At 45.5% G+C, this 19,038-nt stretch overlaps 1 protein-coding gene across 2 annotated transcripts in view; it reads right to left on the minus strand.

Moving 5' to 3' along the window:
• RTF2 (replication termination factor 2) overlaps positions 1 to 17,764 on the minus strand; it is a 40,872-nt gene extending 23,108 nt beyond the window's left edge. Inside the window, exons 1-5 of one of the 2 annotated variants that reach the window (XM_059039191.2) lie at positions 17,592 to 17,764; positions 13,360 to 13,454; positions 12,427 to 12,520; positions 10,566 to 10,705; positions 6,413 to 6,491 (exon numbers count right to left, since the gene is read on the minus strand). In XM_059039191.2, the coding sequence (XP_058895174.1) occupies positions 6,413 to 6,491; positions 10,566 to 10,705; positions 12,427 to 12,520; positions 13,360 to 13,454; positions 17,592 to 17,660 (477 nt within the window). In that variant the 5' untranslated portion in view covers positions 17,661 to 17,764. The remainder of the gene's footprint in view (positions 1 to 6,412; positions 6,492 to 10,565; positions 10,706 to 12,426; positions 12,521 to 13,359; positions 13,455 to 17,591) is intronic. The other variant, XM_059039192.2, reaches the window with a different exon arrangement.
• Between the last annotated feature and the right edge of the window lie 1,274 nt (positions 17,765 to 19,038).

Consider the following 19,038-nt stretch of genomic DNA (forward strand, 5'->3'; position numbering starts at 1 on the left):
CATTGCTACAGACTGTAACTGAAAGGCAATCTTGAGGTTAACAGGGATCTTGAGATGATTTTCTCTAACTTTCCAGGGAACAGAACCTTCTTGCTAATATGCAGAGTGTGCTGTTCAATTTTTCTATTGCATTTTTCTTTCATGTGGAAGTTTACGGCTGCCTCTGCTGTATATGATTTCTTGAGGCTTAATATTCACAAAGACCATAAAGACAGCAGAGAGGAAAAAACGTGAAGGGGGGCCAACCGCCTTTGAAGAGACTCCCTTCCTTAACTTATTTTCTCACCTTCCCACTCCACCCACTCCATGACAAGTACTCAAAACAAACAAACAAAGGTACAAGAGTGTAAATTTCTGTTTCACTTCTGACTTTAAAACATCCCCACACCGCACTCACCCGTCACAAAGCCTAAATAAATGAAGCCAGAAGGCTAGCAAGTAAAATACTGCTGCCCACACCTCTAACCCCCAGGTCAGCTTCTCAAGCTTTACTGCGCCATACAAATGCCCTGGGGCTCTTGTTAAAATGCGGTTTCTGATTCCGCAGGTCTGGGGAGGGGCCTGGGAGTCTGCATTTCTTAAAAAACAACAATTAGGAAACATGCCAGGCGACGTCAATATTCGCAGGACCACGGACCACGTTCCGACTATCAAGCACATCGTTTATGTTGCAACCTGTGATTACTCCGGTGTGTTTCTTCCTATTACAAGAAGGGAAGAACGCAGTGGGGTATACAACTAATTTTTCGGCGAGTGCTTTGCTGACCGTGAAAACACAGAGACCCAGCAACTACATCTCTGGACTCTGTTTACTGAAATCAAGTGTGCACACCATGTTTTTTAGACACAGAACCAGAGCTACTTCAAACCCTGGAGTCTCTAACGTCGACGGAGCTACACAGGGAAAAGCAGAGAACGCGCACACCCTCCGTATCACGGAGGCTCCTGACACTTCGTTGTTTTTTTTTTAAATATCACATTCTATCGTGTTTGTTTACTGGTTTATTCCTTTCTGTTTTCAAGGAAAGGTGTCTTCCTTTTTTTCTGTTTCCTTTGGACGTGCCGCGCAGCATGCAGGATCTTAGTTCCCTGACTTGGATTGAACCCGTGCCCCCTGCAGAGGAAGCGCGGCGTCTTAACCACTGGACCGCCAGGGAAGTCCCTGCCACTGTTCTTATGATGTTGGTTCCTCTAAATTTCAGACATTACCTAAAACGTGAAAATACTTGCTTTAAACTTTGACGCTGTGGCCTTATCTTCCATCTTTCACATTTTCACGATGCACTACAGCTCCTGAAACTGCACCATCACTCTCCCTTTTGCTAGTTTGGCAGAAGTGGCTCCTGTCCACCTCTTCTTCCTGGGCATCCAGCTAGACTATAACCCCCAGAGGCTCCTGCATGTCGCTGTGCTCATGTGACTTGAGTTCTGGCCAATGCAATGTGAACAGAAGCATTAAGCAGGCCTGGCCCATAAAAACCTCCTAAGCTAGAGGCTTCCTTCTCTGTCCCCATCAGCCAACTGAACAGAGAATACTCTAAACACCGGAGGAGGTCAGACCGACAGGACAGAAGAAGCCTGAGCCCTTGAGTTTCCCTTCCAAGAAAGCTGCCTAACCAGGAGTTCTCACCGTATTAGCCACTGGAATTGAGGGGCTGTTTGTTACAGGACGTAGCCAACCTTGACCGATACACTTAGTATTACTAAACTTTAGAGACTTGAAATTAGAAGTACGAGCTTGATTCCTAATGACAGTACACAGATTTGTCATTTGATTTTTTTCTTCATTTAAACATGTCATTGTTTGGCATTTGGGTCTAAAAGGAAAGCGTCCAAGAATTTACTACAATTCCTTTGTTTTACACACTAGAATCTGAAGCCGAGAGAGGTGGAGTGATTTATACTCCCAAGCCAGCCAGTGCTGGTGTGTGAGTCAAACCGGATCTATATCAGGCTCTCAATGTCGGTCCTGTGAGTGCCCGAATGAATGACTCCCGCTCAAGGCTGCCACGGACTGACTGTCCCATGCTCTGATTTTCTAAACTGTATAATGTTCTCAGTTGAATTCTGCTCCCCCTCCCCGGCAAATGTCGAGGTCCTAACCCCCAGTATGTCAGAATGCTGTCTTCTGCAGATGCAATTAGTCAAGGTGCAATCACCAGCGTGGGCCCTAACCCAACCCAACTGGTGTCCTCGTGAAAAGGGGAAATTTGGATACAGGGACAAACTCCACAGAGGGAAGGCCACATGAACAGACACAGGGAGAAGCGGCCATCGACAACGCAGGGAGACAGGCCTGGAACAGATCCTCCCCTCACGGCCCTCAGGAAGGACCAACCCAGCCAACCTCGTGACTGCAGACTTCTAGCCTCCAGAACTCTAAGAAAATAAATTTCTGTTAAGTCACCCAGTTTGTGGTACCTTGTTATGGCAGCCCTAGCAAACTAATACACAGAGTATTCAATCTAGCTACATATGCAAAGGCAATTTTTAAAAAGATTATACAAGTGAAAAGAGTAAAATATTACTCTTCTGACAACAGATTTATTTTTAAGAGAATTGTGTCCCTGAGGTGTTCCTGGATTCCAGCCAGGGTCCTGTCTTGACTGCAGGTGGTCTCAACAGCCCTGGCAGCCCCCATTAGGAGGCTGGAGGAGCCGGTGTCCGGTCCTCATCTGGTCTTGGCTTCTTGTGCAATCCTGATGCAGTTGCTTCCCCTTTCCTCCTACTTCCTTCCTTTCCCTTGAAGCGCTCTACGTAGACTTTCAGAAGTTTACTAGCACTTTGTTCCCAGACACCAACAAAATGATTTCAGAGTTCCCTTGCAATGCTGCATTTCCATGAAATAAAAATCAACTTCTCTGCAGAGCTGTGAGCAGACACTCATCTGTTCTGCTGCAAGTCTGTCAAGATGGTTAGGGATGTCTGAGGTCAACCAATGAAGAGGACAACTGCATACCAAGCTAAGAAAGTGATCCCTGTGGGTCGGGGAAAGAAGCCTGGCTGCTTTCGATCCCTGAGTCCCCCAAACCTGCCTGCCCCTTAGAATTATTCTGGGAGCTTATATGAAAGTGGAACTCCGTGCAGGCTCCACGCTAACCCTGAAGGTTCTCACGGGGGGTCTCAGGTGGGGAGTGGAACTTAGCAAACCACTGTGGTGATTCTGCAGTGCAGCCTGGGTTGGGAACCACTGATTCAGGACATCTGGCTGCTTTAATAAATCTCAGCTTCATTTCCCACCTTCTCATATTTATATTCTTTCAAGTAAACTTCCTGAGTGTACCTGCGAATGTGTCTAACACTCAGACAGCGCCTCGCGCACTATTTGTGAAAACACACACACACTTGGACACAGAACAAATGCGAGCGAGGTTCCTTTCCTGCTCGCGGGAAGCCCAGGCCAGCCGAGCCCCCTCTCCATCACTATACTTCTCTCAGGCTCCTTTCCTCACCTGCTGTCAGGGGCTCGCTCTTGTTCAGTCTTTCCCCTCTGCCCGCACTGCACGGACTACACACCGCTACCCCCAAGGCCGCCTGCCGCTGCACGGCCCCGAGCTGCTCCTCTGGCTGGCACTCGGAGTTTCCGCCACCAGCCTGACTCACGTCTCCGGCCTCTCCCTGCTCCTGAGCGGCTGGGGCGGGACCACACCTTGAGGCCCCATCTTCACAGGCTGCCCCGGCACTTCCCCCACCCCCGAGTGTGGCGGCTGCTCTCCTCTCCCACGCACTCCCTTTGCTCACAGCGCACCCAGCATCACCGACAAGGGCGTCTCTCAAACTTCAGGCGTTCCCCTGCTTAAGGTACCGTCAGTATCTTAATATTTTTCGTTAAATCTACCCATTGTTTTACTTCAATTTACTTTAAATGTTGACTTTATATTCATACCGTATGTATAAAAACAGTACCCCTTGCCATAAATGTAAAGAAAGCATAAAAATGCAGAGAACACAAACAAATCTCTCAAGGCCCTGCCTGCCAAAGCTCTGAGCGTAAGGTCTGCTCTCTCTTGGGAGCTCAGTGAGATGCATTAAAACTATCTAAGGACCAAATGGAGACTTTCTCCGCAAGGCAGGCAGGCACACGGGCAGAAGGGACGCCAGCATGGGAGCTACCGTCCTGCTGTGCAATGTCTGACAGGGACGTCTGGGGTCCTGTCTGTGGACCCCTCACACCAGCTCGCCTATGCCAGCAGCCATGTCCCACTCTCTGGGAAAGCCTGACCCATGAGAACACGCTCTGCCTTCAAGGCCTAGAACAAATGTCTCCTCCCATAAAGCCATTTCTCACCAGCACAGCCAGCAAGTTCTCTGGCCCTTCAACTCCAGTAACATCCTTACATCCACTTGGCAACTGGCCTCAAAAAACAAAGCAGAGTATGATTTTTCATGTAACCTGATTCCTGCACGACTACAGTCTCCTTGGACACAGGGACTGACTCCTTCACATCCCATCCTCCCTGGGAACATCTGTAACATCGTCTTGAACACAGGAGACATAATAAATAGTGGACAATAAACGACATGAACCAATTCCTGAATGCATTCTTTGAATTTCTTTTTTTGGCAAATGCTTTATGAGACAGATTCCAAATTCTATGACGGCTTGATCCGTAACCACCCCAAACTGGAAACAACTCCACGCCCCTCCCTGACTTCTTCACTACAATCACTACCAATCACCTTTTGTCTGTCTTTGAGTCTCAAATAAATGGAATCACATTTGGGCGTATCCTCCTCCACATCTGACTTCTTTACAGAGAAGTCATTCTGAAACTAAAGTACATCCGGCCTGGCCAAAAGCTGCCCCCAGCTTCCCACTGCTCTTAGGGTAAAATCCACAAGCCCCAGCGCAGCCACCTGGGCCCTACAGAAGGTGGCCCCTGCCTGACCCTCGACCTCATCTACTTCTCTCCTGTCCCCACCCTCCACTGCGTTTTCTGTTCCTTCTACTAGCAAAGTCCTCCGTCACTTCTGAGCTTTGGCTCAGACCTTGCCTGGCTGGCCCCGGCTTACCCTCAGGTCTTAGCTCAAACCTCCAGAGGCGCCTCTGCTGACCACCACTGAGGAGGCCTCTCTCCCCACCGGGTACCTCACCCTCTGCGTTTCCTTCCTGGCAGCTGTCAAAATCGGTACTGCCTTGCTCCGTTACCTGAGTGTCTCTCTCTCCAACTGGAATGTGGGTTCCATGAAGGCAGGGACTGGATCAATCTTGCCTACAAGGTACGCCACCCCACATGCCTAGGACGGTGCTGCCCATGACAGCTGTTCCACGATAGCTACTGGATCAAAGAATAATTCACAACAGGGAGAAACAGTACCGGGAGGCCTAAGGAAATCCAAGCAGAATCAATGCGGGTGAAAATGCAGCCAGGCGTTGTTGGTATCCACGACATTAAAGTAAATGCCAGGCTCTCCACGGACCGGCGGAACACCCAGACACAGATGTCCTGGGCTGCAGCAGCAACCCCGTGAGGGCAAAGTCCTCAGCACCTCCCTCATGGGGGCTGAGCGGGCGCGCTCTCAAGTGATGGGTCTGCTCGCTCCTGCGGGCGTCTGCTGAGGACGTGAGGCCTGCCCTGGGGAGAACAAGGCCGGCGGGGTGAAGGGATGGATGAGCTTTGCCCTCGCTCTCGAACACTCGCGGGCGGAGCGCAGGGGGTCACGAGCGCGGCGCAGATACACCACGCGAGGCTATAATGATGGATACACGTCATTATGCACTTGTCCAAACCCACAGAATGTATGGCACCACGAGTGAACCCTAATGTAAAGGGGATGTGGGTGATGATGGGGTGTCAACGTAGGCTCCCTAACTGGAATGAGTACACCACTCTGGGGCGGATGCTGATAATGGGGGAGGCACGTGTGAGGGTAGAGGGTAGGGGGGAAACCCCTTATTTTCCTCTTAATTTTGCTGTGCACCTAAAGCTGCTCCAAAAAAAAATTAAGTCTTAAAAAAAAAAAAAGAAAAAAAAAAAGAGTTAGAAGAAGAAACCCTCACGGTCCAGTAGGGAAAGCACCACCTACCTAGCAATTACACTGTGATGAGATCAGTGGGGTAATAAGGTGCCCGGGGAGCAGGAAAGGAGACTGAGCAGCAAGGTTGACACAGGAAGCAACGGCTCTGGAACTAAGGTTCGGGGAGCAGGACCCCTCCCGCTGGCAGGTCACGGTGGAGGGGACAAAGGCACAGGAGAGGACAGGCAGGCAGGGACACGTCACAAGAGGCGGTCTGAGTCTCTACTTCCGGCAAGGATGGGAGTAGAAAGGTTTTAAGCAGAGAAGCAACTAATTAGATTCATGTTTCAGAAAGAATTGAGAGACGCTGAAATGCCACATGGAGGGGGGACCCCAAACCATTTGATTTCTTCAGCTACTGGGAAGGAACAAATGATGTATGTCAACAACTCACCGTGTGACAAACTTCTGTCTTTATCTCTTTCAAGGCTCGTTCAGAAAACACGCAACCACAGCACCGCAGGAAACAAAACCTGGAGAAATAATCCAACATGGAGAATGACTTAAATAACAATTTAAAAATTATTACCCACGTTACCAATTAACATTTGTTCTGTTTACACAAAGGCCAAGAACCACAAAGAAAAAATGGTTATATTTGATTCCATTAAAAAAAAAATCAGCGTGTCCTAAAGTACTTAAAACACACACACACACACACACACACACACACACTCACCGCTTTCTGGAAGTTTGCTTTGCGCCACATCATTTTTACGAAAGACCTACATCAGTACCTATTCTCGCTAACAGAAAGAAATCCAAAATGGATTTCTGCTTTTACGAAAAATGGCAAAAACTAAAAAATGGCATTCAGCATTTGTTTTGCAGCGAGCTGTTATACAGGCAGCTCGCACCCCAAGCTCCTTCTAGAGGAACTACACTCAGCATCTCAGTGTCAAGCTGCCATAGCTTTGAACTGTGTCTGTGACCATCTGTGCTTTATCCCTATTTATTTTGTGCAACTGCTAGCAAGATGTGTCTTAAGAGTAACTGCTTCTTCGATTTACACCATTTGAGCTTAGGAAAGTTTTCTTAGTCACTTAGGAAAAGCTCTACTTTTCAGAGAGAGGAGAAACTTGTGGCCTGAAACTAAAACCACAAACATAGGCCAAAGTTCCACTCTTACCCCCTTGCAATAATCCTTTGGAAAAAAGACTATCAATAAAAATAAATAAAGGTATTTTTTAAAAACACCACAAAATGTCAAAAGACGGAATAGGAACTCAGGGAGAAAATATTTTAAACACATGAGGTTCAGAGTTTATGAATATTCAAAGCAGTCTTTAAAAGCAACAGTACACAATATAGAAAAATGGGCAAAGGGCATTAACATGCAGTTGACAACAGAAATATAAACGGCCCAAAGACATAAGAGATGCTTAACCCCTACTGTTAATTACAGAAATGCATTTCAAACAAGGACATACAGTGTTTGACCTATCAGGCAATAATGAAAGAGTCTGAAGGTATCCATTTGGAAACTGTCTGAGGAAGCAGGCACATTTGTTGGTGGGTGGGTACAACACGGTACAGCGTTTCAGGAGGACAACTGGCAGTAGTATCAGGTAAAGCATCTCTCTGCAGACTTTCTCCTACAGAAACATGCCCACAAGTGTGCACATGCACAAGTACGCATTTATGAAGTTGTGCAGTACAGCAAGGAAGAAGAGGAAGCCACCTAAATGCCCATCAACAGAGGACTGGTTAAATAAATATGAACCCTTACGCAGCTATTAAAAAGAATATGGTGGGACTTCCCTGGTGGCGCAGTGGTTAAGACTCCATACTCCCAAGGTAGGGGCCCCGGGTTCGATCCCTGGTCCGGGAATTGGATCCCACATGATGCTGCAACTAGGAGTTCGCGTGCCACAGCTGGGGAGCCCGCGAGCCGCAACTGAGGACCCTGCCTGCCGCAACTAAGGAGCCCACGTGCTGCAACTAAGACCCGACGCAACCAAATAAATTAAAAAAAAAAAGAATAAGGAAATCTGTATGTATGGCCAAGCAAATGTTTAAATTAGACAGACAAGTAGAAAAAAAGAAGGTTACAAAATATGTGTAATATGATTCCATGCCGGTGGGAAGCATACCTGTCTATTTGTATCTCTCTTGCAGAGGTGCAGGGAAGTGTGTTGTGTTGGTGTTGCAGAGGTCTGTAGGGGGCGTTAGACACCGAACAGCTAACGGTCCTGTCACTGGAGGCTAGGATGGGGCAAAGGTGCAAGAAGCACTTTCACAATTTACTTCTTTTTAATTTACTTATTTATTAATTTTTTTATTTGGCTGTGCTGGGTCTTAGTTGCAGCATGTGGGATCTTCGCTGTGGCACGCAAACTCTTCAGTGCAGCATGTGGGATCTAGTTCCCCGACCAGGGATCAAACCAGGGCCCCCTGCAATGGGAGCGTGGAGTCAGCCACTGGACCACCAGGGAAGTCCCTCACATTTACTTCTTATGTTCCTCGAAAAAAATGCCACCATAGAAACTTTCTCCAATTTCTCCATAGAAACTTTTAATCCTAGGGATTATAGCAGATGTAGATTGCTCTAATGAAAACCAAATTAATAACACTGTACTAATATTCATTCAATGTTGTTTAGGACTAAAAAAAAAAACCCCCGCTTTATGAATGCTTACTAAGTAGAGATTTAGGAACTGGTTTTTCTTTAAACAAAGGCTAAATGTTTTTATTATACCAATAACCTATTTCTATTTTTCTATACATTTAAATCTTTATTATACAAACGTTATTAAATATACAAACTAAACCCAAAATCAATTTTCTAGTGTGGAGGCCCTATTAACAGCAAGACGGCAAAGCCAAAACAGGCAAAGCTCAATTAACTGAGAAGAGAAAAAGGAGAAGAGATTAACCAGAAAATGAAAGGGAAAAAACTAGGGGAAGCCACAACTGGAGCAACAGGCTACAGGTAACCCCTGCTCAAGATGCCAGAGTTGAGTTTGTTTCTGCTAAGTTCCTCTTTTGGGGGTGAACCATGGTTTTCTTAAAAAGAAGTGGGAAGCCAGATACAAAAGGTCACATATTGTGTGATTCTATTTATATGAAATATTCGGAATCGGTAAACCCACTGGACAGAAAGCAGATTGTTTGCTGCTAGGGGCTGGGGGGAGGGGGCATGGGGAGGGACTGCTTAATGGGTAGGGGGTTTTTACTTTGGGGTGATGAAAATGTTCCAAAACTAGATGGAGATGATGGCTGCACAACACTGAGAATGTACTAAACGCCACTGAAACATACACTTTAAGAAGATTGTGAATGTTATGACTTTCACCTCAAAATAATGTGTACACACACGCACACGCACACGCACACGCACACGCACACAGACAAGTAGGACAAGGTTAGGTACATGACTCGCATTCCCCAGAATATTCCTCTTGTGAACTTTAGCCTTCATTTGGGTATGAAATGAAAGGCTTTCTTCAGCTTTATTTGGGTATAACTGACAAACAGGAATTGTATATATTGAAGGTGTACAACTTGATGATCTGCTCTATGTAGAAATCGTAAGATGATCTTCACAATCAAGCTCATTATCATACCCATCACCTCACAGGGTCACCACTAAACGGTAAACTTTAAGAGAGGCCTAGGGGGCTTCCCTGGTGGCGCAGTGGTTGAGAGTCCGCCTGCCGATGCAGGGGACACGGGTTCGTGCCCCGGTCCGGGAGGATCCCACATGCCGCGGAGCGGCTGGGCCCGTGAGCCGTGGCCTCTGAGCCTGCGCGTCCGGAGCCTGTGCTCCGCAACGGGAGAGGCCACAGCAGTGAGAGGCCCGCGTACCGCAAACAAAAAAAAAAAAAGAAAAAAAGAGAGAGAGGCCTAAATGATTTCCTTTCAACATGTAATATGTTAGATGGAAGATTCCAGATGACAGGCTGGACTACCAGCTATTAAAGATATTTCTAAATGGTGCGGAAAAAGTTTAAAGCTTTGGCAAAGTGAGACATCCTATAAAAAGGCACCTACTAATCCCTCGACATTCATATTTTTTTTAAGGGGGTAATATACTTACTTACATTTGCAATATAAATCTCAAGCTTAAGATTTCTGGTGCTCTAGCCAGAGGATCTGTTAGCTACAAATTCAAAGCAAGTTATCATAATCAACCGGGCCTTTCACTGACTGATCAACCACACGTTCTGTAAGACCGTTTTCCACTGCAGAGTTTTTAGCAGTTGTAAGGAAACGGGATTTGTTTGATGGCAAATATCTGTCCTTTACTTTCTTTCCCCTAGGAGAAGACCAAAGAACTCACCTCAAGTCTCTTAAGTGTCACAAGACAAATTTTTAAACTCCCTCTTTACTTTAGGTTCTCTGAACCTCAAGAACAGAAAAAGCTGCGGACAACAAAGAGGCCATGTTACCCATGGCTGGTAGGGAATGGACATGGTCTCGTGCACCACCCAGACCAAAAGACACCTTAAAGAAATCCGTGTGATTATTAAGCTTCGGCACAGATGCTAACAGCACTGGGATTACTCACCCAGACTCCACATCATCTGCCCACGTCCATTACTGACCTGTGTCGGCCATTCATCTCCAAGCCCACAACGGGGCAGATGAAACGTGCCCGCTGGAGGTCATCGTGTTTGTCACCTTTAGTGTTTCCTTTATCTCCTTCCCAGGCGGGGTTATCAGAAAGCCTCAGTTCTGTCACATTCTGTGAAAAAATAATGAATATTTTAAGAGTTCCTTTGACAAATGGATCATCTTTGGCCTTAATTATTATTCTAGTCCCTTCCCATCCAAACCTCTTTTTCTACTTTCCTTTAACATCAATTAACATGGATATAAAATTAAACCATAAGTTGGGATAGAAAACAAAATTTTTTAAATGCACTGTCTAGGAAATAATTAATTTCTATTTTACAAGCATTTTGCTATATAAGGAAAAGTAACTTCAGACATGAAAATTTACCCCACTAAGCAAAAGCTTTGTATTAGTTTCATCCATAAAGGAACACTTTCTTTCCTGGCTGATGACGTCTCACTGAGGCTGTTCATATTACTGACCAGCCACGTTTATTTAACAGCTAAATAGATGGTAAAATCTGTGAGGCCATGGTCTAATGAGTCCAAGGCAGACTATTAGCCAGGGATTTCTGTCATACTCCAAGATCCAGCTGTTCCAGTTATCAAAATTCAGTTTTACCAGGAGTGACTTAACAGCCCCACTTTAGCGTTTGAAGCATTTCTTCACATTTAACCGCACCATTTGATTTCAACACTCCAGAGAGCAGCTGAGCACCTTGAAAGGAAAGCCACCACACACGGTGTCGGCCTCCTGCTTGTGTGTTCATCAAGTTCTCTGCTCAGAGTATCTGCGGACTATTCACTGCAGTAGTAATAACCTTTGCATTGTTTTATGTGAATCCCTTTGTCTTTACAGTTGTGACTTCTTGGAAAAAAAATTTTTGCATTAAAATTAAAAGTTCAGCCACATACAGTATATATTGTGTTTTAAGTATAGACTTGTGTAAGTTGATTTCAGTGATAACCACATTTTTGAGACATGATAATTATGCTGTTATGGGTTTTTGAGAAATGAATTCTCTTCCCAAGGAAACGATGACAACCCCTCTGCCGCGCCACCAGCAGCTACGCCTCAGAATCACCGATTTGTCTGAGATAAACATCTTCTGTAGCTACCCCAAGAGCTCAAACAAAAAGCCTGTTATAGTAATAAAAGAATTTAAAAAAGAAAAAGAAGGAGGAAAAAACTCAAAGCCTTAGCCTGGGAGTCAGGCGCTCTGGATCCAGCTTAAGGGCCCCACTGACTCGCCATGAGGCCTCAACATGTCACACACAGGCAGTGATTTCTCCTGTCAAGCTTGGGGGTTCTCATATTCTTCACTACTTTGATCTTTCTCCCACCGACCAGATTTGAAAGATTTCGTCCTGTCAACAAACTTCCCTTACTAAAAAGCTTGTTTTTCCACTTTTATGAAAGAACTTTCAGAACCTCTAATCAGCAGGAGATAACCACAATGAATGAATGGTTATTTACCTATAAAAATCTCTAATTCTATAAAAGTGTCTCCCAAACCAAAATTCCAGTGGCTGAGTTTTAACTATAAAAATAATGCCTCCCAACACCTATACAGCACAATATACAAGTTTCGAAGTTTTGAAACTTGTATACTACAGTTTTGAAGTTCTTTCACACATATGAACTCACAACAGATTTATAATCCAGGAAGTACGGGTGTGGGGACTTCTGGTTTGAACTTCAAGTGACTTGCCCCAAATCACCCCTTTATTAGGTGGCTGGGTGGGACTGGAATTCCAAATTTCCAAGTTCAGTCTAAAATGTACATGAATTCTATAAAATAAACCCTAACCACTGAAAGCCCCGGAGCACTTCAGAATCACCTGTCTTACCTTAATGCTTTTAATGTGAGAGGCTGCCTTCCCAAGAGCCTTTTCGGAAGACTTGTCCAATAAAAACTCAATGATGGCATCTTTGTTGTAAAGTCTGCAACAATAAAGATCAGTCAAAACATTCTGGCAATAATCAACCTTCACCCAAAGGAAGGAGACTGAACTGAGTACAATCCAAAGTCATTGACGTCTGATAACAGAAATGCCCTGCACTCCTAAAAAAAAAAAGTAAATTTAATCCTGTATCAACCATTTCCAAAGCATACAAAGAAAGAAACTAGTTTAAATAAAGGGCTACAAACTGGCAGTCTGAGGACTGAATGTGACCTGAACAAGGCTTTTTTTAAATTGAGAAATTTAATATAAAAGTACACATTTTCAACTTTCTCTGAAAAAAAGAAAAAAAAAATCAGATGTTCTAGAATCAGTCTACATTCTTGAACTGTAACAACAGGCTGGAACTGAATAGCAGCTACCCTTAATTTGCCTTTTTTGTCGGCCGTGCAGCACAGCTTGTGGGATCTTAGTTCTCCAAAAAGGGATTGAACCTGGGCCGTCGGCAGTGAGAGCATGGAGTCAGTCCTAACCACTGGACTACCAGGGAATTCCTGCAGCTACCCTTTAGACAAGATGTGAACTCTCCAGTTTCCCCCAGTCGTCACCGTTCCCTACTGGCCCCACACGGGTCCTTCATGCATTTATCTTTATAAATTAACTCCTAATGGCCCCTGAGTTTTCAACCCATGGATTAAATAAACCAAACTGAATAGAAAAGTGCAGAAGTATGTTCTGAGACAGGGAATGATAACCCAGGCTTCACAAATTTGCTGGAGATCATTCACATTTGATGAATCAAGAACAGCATTTATACATTAAAATTCTTTTTAAGATCAATTAATAAAAACTCATCTCCGTTAAGTAAAGGAACCATACCTGCCAAGTTCACAGGCAACTATTGGTCGTCTTAATATTTCTTGACTTAGTGTACAATAGTTCCACTGGGCCACTAACTCAGCATCCTTGTCAACCTGAGAATAGAAAAAAAAAAATCCTGTCAAATAATTTTCACCTCTGAAAGACACATGGTCCACAGTTCCACATATAAAGGCTTATTCAGTAATACCACACTGTGACAATTATTTTGTTTGTTTTTAAAATATTTATTTATTTGGTTGCACCAGGTCTTAGTTGTGGCTCACCGGCTCCTTAGTCATGGCTCGAGGGCTCCTTAGTTGCGGCATGCGAACCCTTAGTTGCGGCATGCATGTGGGATCTAGTTCCTTGACCAGGGATTGAACCCAGGATCCCTGCATTGAGAGTGAGGAATCTTAACCACTGCAACACCAGGGAAGTCCCACGATTTTTGTTCTTTTAAATCAAATATAGTGACACAAGAAGTCGGGATTTAAAAAGTCACAAGTGACCGACACTATGTCAAATAAAGGCCTCTCTATACATGACACGTACAAAGAAACAGTTTGTGTCAAGTCATTATATTGCTTATGCTAGTTACATATTAATATCTCTATCTTAACATTAAGTTAGGAAGGCCATACAGAAAAAACAAGCAGTGCAGGTTAATTCCTAACAATGGGAAAGGCTCCAAAGTTGTAGCAGAATTTAAGGACAAAGAATTGAGAAGACAGGCATTTAAAAAAAAAAAAAACAGTTCAGCACAAAGACTGTATAATTCTTTATAAAATCAGCAATTTAACAGAAGTGTTTTTTGCCAACTGCTCACTATGTGGCATATCAAGCCATTATCCACAGTATAAAGATCCAGAGCTGAGACCTTCCATAGCCCTCAAATGATATTTTCACCTATTTAATATTCCATGTCCCACTCTTTCCTCTTCCTAAAATGTCAAACCTGAATAATATAACAGGATGGCACATTTGAAAGAAAACAGGAAGAAAAAATTTTAAATTCCCTTAAATTTAATTTTTGCAGGAACAATTACTTAAGTGTTTGCTGTGTGCCAGGCACCGTGCTAAGCAGTTTCAGTGACTTGTCTTTTAGCCCTCATAAAACCTTCTGAGTTAGGATTTTTACCTTTGTAGTTGAGGAAACGGACATACCAAGAAGTTAAGTTACATGTCAAAGTCACAAACACGCAAACAGACAAAGGAGCTAGGATAAAAAGCCAAGCAGGGGACTTCACTGGTGGCACAATCGTTAAGAATCTGCCTGCCAATGCAGGAGACACAGGTTCGATCCCTGGTCCAGAAAGATCCCGCATGCCACGGGGCAACTAGGCCCCTGCACCACAACTACTGAGCCTGCGCTCTAGAGCCCGCGAGCCACGACTACTGAAGCCCACGCCTAGAGCCCATGCTCTGCAATTAGAGAAGCCACCGGAATGAGAAGCCCGTGCACCACAACAAAAAGTAGCCCCTGCTCACTGCTCACTGCAACTAGAGAAAGCCTGCGCGCAGCAACGAACACCCAATGCAGCTAACAAAAAATCAATTTAAAAAAATAAAAAAATAAAAAGCCACGTTCAGCAAGTTTAGGATCTACTTTCTAGATTACTCCTTGCCCAGGAATTTAAAAAGTGGTCTTCCCTGGTGGCGCAGTGGTTGAGAGTCCGCCTGCCGATGCAGGGGATACGGGTTCGTGCCCCGGTCTGGGAAGATCCCACATGCCGCGGAGCAGCTGGGTCCATGAGCCATGGCCACTGGGCCTGCGCATCCGGAGCCTGTGCTCCGCAACGGGAGAGGCCGCAAAAAAAAAAAAAAAAAAAAAAAAAAAAAATTGGTCCCCCCAAAACTTCTGAAAACATTTATTCTAGGGTCACTCTTTACAGGGCAAGGTCTCAAATTTAAGTAATGTTTTGGGCCAGACCCAACATACCATATGAGTGATCAACAAATGTTATAATTTACCTATTTGAAAATGTAAGCTCTACAAGGGCTGGACTCTGTTTCCTGCTGCATCCTCAGGGCCTAGAATGGTGTATACGGTAAGCACTTAATAAGTATTTGTTGAGTGAATAAGGATAATAAAAATCCATCCTGCCTGGGCACTCTAGTTGTTTCAGATCACCCTTTTTCTTTTCTATCCCCTTCTGACACCTATTCTTTGCCAAGCCTTTCATTAAGCTACTTCTTCAGCTCTGGGCACAAGTTAACAAAACTGAGCTGAATATGCTTTGGGTAAAAGCTCTTGCACACAAGTGGTAACTACCCAGCATTAATGTCTGCACATGTTGGTAGGATTAGAGGGTACACTCCATCCTCCTGGGTGTTCATTCACTCTCAAATTCCACATATTTGTTGGGTGTCAACCGTGTGGCAGACACATCATAGGGGTCGCAGAAATAAGACGTACAGGACCCTGTCCATATAGAAAATAGACAAGAACAAATATAGTGCTAAGCACTATAAAGAAAAGTAGGGACTTCCCTGTTGGTCCAGTGGGTAAGACTCCATGCTCCCCACACAAGGGGCCTGGGCTCGAACCCTAGTCAGGGAACTAGATTCCCGCATGCATGCCGCAAGTAAGAGTCCACATGCTGCAACTAAGACCCAGCGCAGCCAAAATAAATAAATAATAATTTTTTTTTTTTAAGAAAGAAAAATAAAGCAGCAGAAGAGGAAAGAGTGATCAGAAGTGAGATGTATTTTGGCTACAGTGGACTGAGATACCATTTGAGTAAAGAACTGATTGACGTTTAAAAAAAAAACAAACCCAAATGATATGACTATCTCAGTGAAGAACGTATCAGGTTGAGGAAATTATACTCCAGGTTGAGGAACAAGGCCTGTGTAGCTGGAACAAAATGAAAGGGCTGGAGAAGGGCAGAAGATGAGGTAATTACATCAGATTGTGGGATTCTTTTTCTGAATACAATGGGAAGCCACCGGAGTGGTTTAAATACAGTTGATATGTGGAATTTATCTTTAAAAAAGACTTCTCTGGCTGCTGAATGGAGACTCACATGGACCATCCACAATGTGCCAGCCACTTGTATTAGGTGCTTTACACCCCTTCTATTATTAAAAAGTAATTACTAGTGCTAACTTTGAAATCCTGAAAAACTGGATGTGAATCCTGGCTTCATTACCTACCAGTTGCATGATCTTGGTCACGTTACTGACTCAATTTCCCTGTTAGTAGCATGGACATTATAATACATAATTTGCTCAATTACTGGTGAGAATTAGGGATTATTCACTCATTCATTTATCCACTACATTTACTGCACCAGGAGCTGTCCTAGTTGTAGAGGGGGGAAAAGGTGCAGGCTCTGCCACCAGGAGCCTACCATCCTGAGATCCACATTAATCAACCTGAAAGCAGTGTACATGGTTGTTAGATAGTTTGTTTTTTTTTTTTTTTTTTTTTTTTTTTGCGGTATGCGGGCCTCTCACTGTTGTGGCCTCTCCCATTGCGGAGCACAGGCTCCGGACGCGCAGGCCTAGTGGCCATGGCTCACGGGCTTAGTTGCTCCACGGCATGTGGGATCTTCCCGGACCAGGGCACGAACCCGTGTCTCCTGCATCGGCAGGCGGATTCTCAACCACTGCGCCACCAGGGAAGCCCTGTTAGATAGTTTTTAAGAGGAGGACCTGGGGACTTCCCTCGCGGTCTAGTGCTTAGGGCTCCGAGCTTCCACTGCAGGGGTCACGGGTTCAATCCCTGGTCGGGGGGAACTAAAATCCCACATGCCTCGCAGCGCAGCAGGAAAAAAAAAAAAAAAAAAAAAAAAAGAGGAGGACGTGATCTCATAGGTAACGGTTTGAGAAGACTTCACTAAGAAAACGAAGTTAGTATGTACAAAACTCAACAAAACAGCAGCCATCTGTATCATTGTTACCAGCAGCAGACAGACTTCAAATCCTGGTTCTGCTACTTACTAGCTTTGCAACTTTCTCCTCCTGAGCCTCAATTTCCATGTCTTCTGACAGTATGTACCCGTAGAGCTGTTTTGAGAATTACATGAGCTACCCCAAATTACGCGCACTGCCGGGTGAACAGCAACAGCACGCACTCAATAAAGGTCCGTTATTAATACTGTGGTTAATCTTGAGTTCTTTGAAAGGGATAAATGAGCACAGTTGCGTGTGGAAACCCGCTGGCTCCCCCTCCCACCTATTTTCGCTCCCTGGGGGCGTCCGCGTGCCCCACTACCCCAGAGCCCCACTGAGCCTATGTCACTGACCTTCTCAACTTTCTTCGGCCCCTTCACCAGTTCATGCCTCTTGGGGATTGTTCCCCCGTCGCAACCCATCGCAAGCCGGGAGTCAGAGTCCAAAGTAAGCCCCTACAGCCGCAACTTCCGGGCTACCTAGCGACTCTACCAGTCACTTCCGGCGCGCCGCAGTGACGCAAAACGCCCGTCGCAACGCGGCGGGGTGGGGCGCGGCGCGGCGGGGCGGGGCGGGGCTTTTGCCCAGCCCCGGTTGCCATGGAGAACATCGCTAGGCGCTGGGCGTGGCCTCGCGGCTGGAGCTGTTGCAAAGTGCTGACTGGGCCTCGCGTGCCAAGCAGGGTGCGAAGCGTTCTTCCACTCCAACGAGGCAGCCCGTCCTTTTGTCTTTCCGGTGGGGGCTGGATTTCTGCTGCTCGCGTAATCGCTTCCCCACCCTCCCGGGGCGAGGTCCTGAGGGGCGGCGCGGATGGGCGTGACTCAGGAGCATGTGTGAAGACCCAACACAGCCAAAAATAAATAAATAACATAAATAATAAAAATTCTTTCTGGAAAAATTGATATGCAGAGTAACTCATTTTAAGAGTTAGCATGGGGCTTCCCTGGTGGTGCAGTGGTTGAGAATCCACCTGCCAATGCAGGAGACACGGGTTCGTGCCCGGGTCTGGGAAGATCCCACATGCCGCGGAGCAGCTGGGCCCCTGAGCCCCGGCCGCTGAGCCTGCGAGTCCGGAGCCTGTGCTCTGCAACGGGAGAGGCCACAACAGTGAGAGGCCCGCGTACCGCAAAAAAAAAGAGCATGAAAAAAAAAAAACAACTATGTGCTAGAATTCTTTAAGAATTTCACAGCCTCATTTAAGGTTACACTCGGGAGGATAACCCGAAGACGGTTAAAATAAAGTAGAAAATGGAATTGATTGCTGAGATAACTCAGGATGGAAATTACTTTTTGTTTGCAGTTTTAGTGAAATATTAAAAATATTCTATGAGGGACTTCCCTGGTGGTCCAGTGGTTAAGACTCTGAGCTTCCACTGCAGGGGTTGCGAGTTTGATCCTCAGTCGGGGAACTGAGATCCGACAGGCCGCACAGTGCGGCCGAAAAAAAAAAAATTCCAGGACTATATGGGCCTTAGATGAAGTGGCCCCTGGCTACTCCTTTCAGCTCATGTCGCTCTCTTTTCTTTCTCTCACTCAGTTCCAGCCTCACGGGCATCCTCCTCTCCGTTGAACTCTCCAGGTGTACATCTACTCTGGGCATTCACCTTGCTATTCCCTTCCAGAACACTCTTCCCCATGTTTGCCAGGCCAGCTCCCTTCAGTGATGCATCACTCGGCTCCTGGTCCCCTCTTCGGAGCCATCTTCCCAGATCTCTCCATCTAAAAGAGCACGTCCCCTCCATCACGCTACCCCCTACCTTGATTTAATTTCTCCCTTGCACTTCCCACCACCGATACCAT

This window comes from Kogia breviceps, chromosome 14 (assembly GCF_026419965.1).
Source record: "Kogia breviceps isolate mKogBre1 chromosome 14, mKogBre1 haplotype 1, whole genome shotgun sequence".
In the NCBI taxonomy this organism is placed as follows: domain Eukaryota; kingdom Metazoa; phylum Chordata; class Mammalia; order Artiodactyla; family Physeteridae; genus Kogia; species Kogia breviceps.